We start from the raw sequence: 8,000 nt of genomic DNA on the forward strand, positions 1-8,000 counted from the left end.
CGACTGAGGACACAGCAAATCCGGCTCTTCGAGAGCAAGAAGCGCCGCTTCGAGGAGTCGGATGAACAACTGTTGGAGCAGCTAACTCAGTCGGGGGAAACTCGCCAATTCTACAGGATATTGCAGAAGACACGAGGCGGCTACACGCCAAACGTCGCAATGTGTCGAGACGAGGAGGGCAACATTCTTACGGACGAGCGAAAGGTGATCGAAAGGAGGAAGTGCTACTTCAACGGGCACCTGAACGGAGCGGAATTAGGGGAGCCATTAGCCAGGAGGTAGACGACGATGTGCTCCCACCATCCTTGGTGGTCTACGATACCATAGACAGGAAGGAGCTATGGAAGACTATGCGGCAGCACAGCTATCCCGAGAAGCTGGTACGGCTGCTAGAAGCCACAATTTTTTTTTTTTTTTGACGAGGGTTCAGATTGGCCGTAACCCCGTTGGACCACAACCAACCCTACTCCTTCCTCTTGCCTTTCACCTTCCATCACGCTATGCACCTTCACGGTAGAAGCAATGACGGAAGAGGCGTCTGTCCTTAGGTTAAAATCTCAGTTTACGGACGCTGTGGCACGCAACTAACTCCTGAAGGGTGAAAGCGCGTGTTGCTAAAGGTCTGACAGTTACCCCCTGCCTACCAGGGTCATGTTTCCCACGCCTAAAGCAACGGACTCGGTGCAGTGCAAACTTAAGCGGCTCAGGAGATCGATCCGACAGGTGACTTATCTGACACCACTACCTCCTAAAAACCCGAAAGTGGACTCTCGGTAGGTTCTGACACCTCTTGATCGTCGGCCCGTAATACTAAGCTCCTGCTCAGTCTACGTGCCGGGTTCTCACACTAGGTTCTGACACCTCTTGATGTCAATCATCCACGTACTGCACTAATGGTGCTTTCCTTTATCTGAGGCATAGCCTCACTTCTCTTAACTGCACTATACGTGCCCACTAACCTGCACTTAATGTGACCACGTTGCACTTGCGTGACTGCACTAAACGTGCCTGTTGGTGCCACGAGCGAATTACCGGTCTGCTGCTGGGCGAGACCAGCATCCCCAGGAAAAGCACAAGGCAGCCCCTTCGTGTCCGGAAGTTCGCTAAGCGGCTTGCGCATCAGTCGTGCTCCCACACTTAAGCACTGGTGACTTCTGCGCCCGTGAATCTTCCAGGAGAGTGAGTCCCTTCCGAAACACTCCCTACGTCTTCACGGTCCTGTCCGCTGACATAGGGTCCATCCTAACCTCCGGAGAGGCTAAACAGACCAGAGGGCTAGATATTTAAAACCAGGATTAAAGATACCTTACAAGGCCCGTTCGGTCTGCGACACACTACCATACCCCGTCCAGTCATGATCAAGAATGCTACAGTCGTGTCAGAAACCGAGCAGACATAGAAATACACCTTCGAGGGTTTCACTCTGATAGTGCACGGGACCCAGATCTCTGTTCGTCACCCCTGTTGCCAGGAGGTCCAGTGGCACCACGAGGAGGCCAGTAATGACCCCACATTGACTGCTAGAGGCCACAATGGAGGTGAGGATTTCGCTGTGTAAGGTGAGGATTACGAACAAGCTGTCAGATTCGTTCGAATCTCATCGGGGTCTGAGGCAAGGTGATGGACTCTCCTGCCTTCTATTCAACATCGCTCTGGAAGGTGTCATGAGGAGCGCGGACTTCGACATCCGTGGCACGATTTTCACCCGCTCTCTCCAATTTCTCGGTTTCGCGGGTGACATCGACACCATCGGGCGGAACACTAGGACTGTGTGCGAGGCGTACACCCGACTGAAAAGCGAGGCCGCAAGGATTGGATTGATGATCAATGCGACGAAAACAAAGTACCTGCTCGTCGGAGGCTCTGACAGTGACAGAGCCAGGCTGGGGACGGCGACGAACTTGAGGTAGTAGAGGAGTTTTGCTACCTCGACAATGTCGTAACTCCGGACAACAACGTGAGCTGCGAAATCCGGAGGCGCATTGTTCAGGGGAATCGTGCCTACTATGGACTCCACAAACTCCTACGGTCCAAATGGCTTCTCCCACGCACGAAATGTGTCATATACCGCACGCTGATAAGACCGGTCGTTCTCTATGGGCATGAATCCTGGACTCTGCTCACGGAGGACGCCAACGCGTTGCAACGCCCTCACAGTCTTCGAGAGGCGCGTGCTTCGGTCTATCTTTGGTGGTGTGTGTGAGCAGGGCGTGTGGAGGAGAAGGATGAACCACGAGTTAGCTGAGCTGTATGGCGAGCCGGACATCCTGACAGTGGCGAAGGCCGGCAGGATTCGTTGGTTGGGGCATGTCAAGAGGACTCATGCCCCACCAAGAAGGTGCTCACCAGCGACCCGCCCGGCACGAGACGACGAGGAGCTCAGCTGCTGGATGGACCAAGTGGAGTAGAACCAGAGAGAGACATCGGATGCGACCGGGGTTGGAGGGCTGCAGCCATTGATCGAGCTACCTGGAAAGCGATTGGTGATCAGGCCATGTCAGCACGACGAGCTCAACTGTGAGCGGGCCAGAAAAGAAGAAGAAGATACTAACCGTTGCATCTTTTTGTGGGTCACGGTCTGGATTCAAAAAGTATTTTATTTTGATTCGAACTATTTTCTATTCGCGAGACAGCGGAATGATGCAAAATAAAATTTTGAAATTGGCAGCTCAAGTGTTTTGTTGTTGTGTAGAAGGAATTTTGACAAAAAAATAATAAAACACGATGGAATCTGAAAGGAAATTAAACACACATATGATGAGGTGATGCTTAAGATTAATATACTAACCCAACAACAATACGCCATTGCAGCAACACTTTAATTAATTTTAAATACATGTTTTCAGTTCGAAAATAATTTATACTTTATAATCAAATCACTATTAACTAATTATTTGAATAATATTTTTATGAATTGATGCCTACTTTTCTCTTGGTTCATGTCAAAATTATATTTGTAGTAGCCATTCCCGTTTCGATCACATACAGAGTAGTGGATGTGCCAAATTTAGATGTTTAGTTCATATCTTAGAGTAATCATATTTCCTATTTTCGACCTCCATCAAAATTTTCCAACGTTACTGATTTATGTTTAATGGATATTGGTTCTTTGATTGACATTCAAATTGTTTTATGTTCGATGGATAATTGCTTTATGATCATCGTAATGAGCTATGGTGTAGTCATATGTTTAACATTATAAAACTTTTTTCATCTTCAAATAATGCATTTCAAGTTTAGGGTTTAAACATGAAAATGTGAATATACACCTACAGTTACAAAGGAACTGCTTCACCAGCTGTACTAGGTTCATTCAAAATGTCTAATATTCTTATGATTTTGATTTCTTTTTGGCCAAGATCAATCATTTTCCATTCTTTGCTTGATTTTTTTCCTTTTCCATCGTTTTAATAGTGCGTTGAGTTCTATATTTTTTACCATTTAGCTATTACGATTCGGCTCAAGCCCCTGCTTTCAGTATACAATTGATAAATCGAATGGATTTATAGTTGAGTAACAAATGGTTCAAAATGTATGGTTACTTTAGAATGCTACTGTTTGAAACTGTAGTAAAATTAAAAAATTAATAGTCTGCGAAATGAAACCAAGCATTACACATTGTGAGTCCAACAACAAACACTGGAAGGCAATCCAAATTTATGTATGGTAAATTTAAGTTGAATATTACATACACGTTCGCTTATTCCAACTATTGAGAATTTGACATTAAATTGATTTTATCAACAATTTCGGTGCAAAGAAGCAAAATCCCAAACTCATTTACCAGTTGAATTTAGTTCTGTGGATTTGAATTTCAGAATTTTGATGGAAAAATTTCGATTGAATGCAAACTGTCATTATGTAAAGGCAATCACACTTTCTCTGAAAATCGTGTCGTGGTGCTAAAATTTTGACGTTGTCTTGCTTTTTACTCGTTTGAACCAGCAAACCTCAAATTAGGAGTCATTTTCTAAAATTCGACTAAGCGAAGGTGTACACAGCTTTTTCTTCTTTTCAACTTCCAACAGTGCATGTAGGGCCAGATATTTTGGTGTTTTGTATGTTCTAGTAGCTTATGGATTTAGTTTCCCAATGAATGTTGTTCCAACCCAGATGTTTATACACGTGAATGATTGAACAATGCAATACTCTCCGAAGAGTCATTGATTTTGCTTAAACAATATAATAAGATACATATATAGGAGAAAATATTAAAATGAAATTATGCGTTCTTTCGTCTCACAACACCGACATCTGCGATGGAAAGCTGTGTCCAACTATTTTTCTCTTTGATATCGCTCTTAAAGTTTTTTCCCGTACGTTGCTTGTATGTTGTTCCAATAGATCCTTTCTCATAACATCATTTTTCAATTTTAACGTCATTGTAGAATTTAGGCTGAAAAAATTAAAACAAAAAATCGTCAGTATTAATAAACAATCATTAATTTATAAGCGGGACTGCCATTCTTTAAAGTGTGATGTTGGAAACTACATTTTCAACGAGATAAAACAAATCGAGCAAAACAAAAACAAACAAAAAACCAAATCAGCCTTCCAAAATTGGGCGAACAAATGAGAATATACATGATATGAATTTTAATGAAAAAACATCGTGAAGTCAAGCAGTAATTCCAATTTAAGCTGAATATACTTTCAAACTCCTTTAAAATAGCATGTTATTTGATCACCATTATGAGCAGAATTTTTTTTTGTTTGTTGTATGAATAGAATATGATTATTTGATTTTTAACCAACAGCTAACATTAGCCATTCAGGAATTAACGTGCATCGTGCATCAATTTGGTGGCCCAAACTTTTAACAGTTGCAAAGCAACAAAAGGGATATGGTATGTTACACCGCATGTTTCCTGAATAAATATTGTAATAATGATAATTTAACTTAACACAATCCTTGATGGCAATTTCAAATTTTACTAGCACAAACGTAACGAAGCTTTGAAAGTATGTTTAAAATGTTATGAAAGAATAAATGAACAAAAATGTATCTTCGACAAAAACAACAACACATGAACACTTTTCTATCAATTTAGACTGACCATTAAGGTTTATATGTGACAGGTTAAGTAGAAACTACTTCCATATCAATATGGATCAGCATCCTGCAACAACGTATTTATCGAAACGATCCTTCCGGCTGTTGCTTTTCTATCACACACATACCACTGTTTGAGGGCAGTGACTTTTAAAGCCCTGCAATGTGGAAAATCCATAAGTTTGTAGCAAAGAAACGGATAAGGAGTAAGAAAAAAAAAGATATTCTTTTGTTAGGTATCGTTGTTGCCTAGTTGATGATTGATTCATCACTGTCTCGGATGCAAGTAAATAACTGATAAGAGTCCACCGCCTTCCGCTTTACAGAGACCAGAATGCACAGTCTTGGATTCCTATTAAATGTATAACTCACTTCATCGTGCGTATCGCTCTCCTTGACAGATTCTTCCTCGTCTCCCGAGTCATCTTCGCCGGAGCTTTCCGGGGAGTTGGCCGGCTTATTGTTATTTTGGCCGGCAATTTGAGGTTTGTTCTGTTTTTGGGAGAAAGAGGCAGTACAAAAATTAGTGGCATTGTGAGGCGCTTCCACGTATGCATTATACGCACTCCATCACGCTTCAGGGAAGTTAGATTGTCGTAGCAGTCGAGACATACACGCAGGGGTTTATTGCTTTGTCCTGGTAGAATAAACTTTTTTGACGAGCATGGGCCGCAAACGACTGCGCCACAGTTTCGGCAGTGGTGCTTTAAAGATAAATTGCAAATATAACATATGATATCATTTGCCTTTTGATAGATTATGAAAATAAAACATAATCCATTCGTTGCTACTCACCCTTCTAATTAACATGGTAAACTGTGTCTTTTTACAGTGCATGCAAATAGTCGCTTCGCTATCCGGCACCCATACGGCCGCATGCGTTTCGACCGGTTTTTTGCCACCTGCAACAGCAACAAATATCATTCGAAACTCGTAATAGTTATAAAATTAAAACCTTACTTTTGCGTAATAAATCCTCTATACATTTGTTGATGTGGGCCATCCATTCCTGTTTCTCCGTTTGCGTTGCTGCGTACACCGCAAATGATTTTGTAGCCGTTCGAATAAGCCATCCGTTTCGGTACTCTACGGAATGGTATGTGTAATGAGGCAATGTTATCCACGATTAACGAAACGAATTGCATTAATATACACTTACGGCCACTATCTTCCAGTGCCTGCAGTTGGACCTCTTCGAGCGGAATAAGATGCTGTTTGTTATACTTCATTTTAGCAATAACAATGTTCCCGTAGACCAAGATATCGTTGAAAAGGAAGAACTGGCGTGCCTTAGGTCGTTTGCGGCACATTTTTGTCAGCACACCTTCGCCAACCAGCACCCGGCCAGGTAGAAACAAAGGTTGTCCGGATGTTCCGAAACAATTTTCCACCATCTGTATCCGACGGGCATTCGCTTCACTGTTCACTGTTGACATGAATTCATTCAAGTGTGATAAAGAAGGCGGGTTTTATTACACTTTGAACAAAACTGTATACGCATAGCATAATGCTGATAGTTGGTGGAACTAAGAATTTCCTCCATCAGATGATTCAACAAAGCGGCTTATTTGGGGTAATGATTCATCTAGTCTATTATGCATCAATCGGATAAAGCTAAGCATGTTCGAAACAAACGATGCTTTCGTTGCAATGCTCCCCCCTCCCACATAGGTACCAGATGACACTTTCTTTTCCTACATATTTCGTTGTTCGTAAAAGAGCTGATTAAATCAGGTAAAACTACTATGGAACTTGTATGATTCACCCTCACCACCACCAACCAACATTGCCATCAAAATAAGTACAGTAATGCACACAGCAGCATTCCTCAGCAGTAGATATTAATAACCACTTTGACTAGGTTTCAAGTTGAGTTTCACAGGAATTCTTTACACGCAGTTCCGTCTATGACTTATTAGTGGTAAATTTACGTATTTACGCACGAAAAAGAAAGAATCCTCGGTCATGGGGGACGTAGCGCAATCAAACTCGACTCACCTAATTTGTCCACCATTTTTACCACACGCAGCAGCTCTTTCTGTTTACTTTTCGTATCACGCACGACTTTCTTACACAATCAAAAGACACTCTTGGTACTACAGACAAAACGACGAATTAAAAGAACTATTACTTTCACAAACTTGTTAAATGCGTTTTCTTAAACTGGAAAGTGCTATGTTTGGCATAGTGTTGGCAGAATCGGGATTCGGAAGATTCGAAGATTCGATCCCTAGACGGATTCTAAAGATTCGAATCCCATTTGACGGTTTCAAAAGATTCGAATCCTGTCTGACAGATTCTAAAGATTTGATTCGATTAGGATTCGAATCAGATTTGATTGGTTTGGGACTCGATTTGATTCGATTCTGACTTGATCCTAAACTGTTTGAATCGACTCACAATGATTTGAGTCGTTTAGTCACATAATTAGTCGATCTAGAGACAATGTAATTGATTTAAGTTTACTCAAGTTGAACGCTGGATAGAAGTATTGCTTCGCTCCAGTAACCTTGATTGAGTCGATAAAAACATTTACCTTGCGACCAAGGTTACTTGAACAAAGCTTTAAAAACCAAGTATCACTATTAAAAACAATGGCGGTTTTTTTTATAACTTTTTAATTTTAAATTCTCTTTTTTTAAAGACGAAAAGTTCCGGTGTAAATTTCCTATGTGGGAAAGAGATAACGAAACCTTATTGCAAACACATAATCGGCGTTGATAAACTATGAATAGCTTAAAATTAGCATTAAAGCTAATTTATTCATGACTATTAAAAGCTAGTGCTATACACCAAAATCCCTACCAGTAGTAGGGATTATTACGTTTTTTGCTTTGGAAAATATACGTTTTCAATGAAAATACTCAGTTTCTAAAACTAAAAGGAATAGGCAGCATTTCGGGGGTCCGCGACAGCCGAGCGGTAGCGCCGGTAAGAAAATCGGCCC

At 41.6% G+C, this 8,000-nt stretch overlaps 1 protein-coding gene across 1 annotated transcript; it reads right to left on the reverse strand.

Moving 5' to 3' along the window:
• Nucleotides 1-4,132: 4,132 nt before the first annotated feature.
• On the reverse strand, nt 4,133-7,248 carry LOC131261935 (pleckstrin homology domain-containing family F member 2). The gene is made up of 7 exons (XM_058263806.1): nt 7,052-7,248; nt 6,213-6,479; nt 6,014-6,139; nt 5,849-5,955; nt 5,620-5,757; nt 5,426-5,545; nt 4,133-4,396 (listed from the first exon to the last, which is right to left on the reverse strand). Exons 1-7 carry the CDS (start codon nt 7,065-7,067, stop codon nt 4,361-4,363), a joined length of 810 nt encoding a protein of 269 aa, XP_058119789.1. The 5' UTR covers nt 7,068-7,248; the 3' UTR covers nt 4,133-4,360.
• Between the last annotated feature and the right edge of the window lie 752 nt (nt 7,249-8,000).

Source organism: Anopheles coustani, chromosome 2 (assembly GCF_943734705.1).
Source record: "Anopheles coustani chromosome 2, idAnoCousDA_361_x.2, whole genome shotgun sequence".
In the NCBI taxonomy this organism is placed as follows: domain Eukaryota; kingdom Metazoa; phylum Arthropoda; class Insecta; order Diptera; family Culicidae; genus Anopheles; species Anopheles coustani.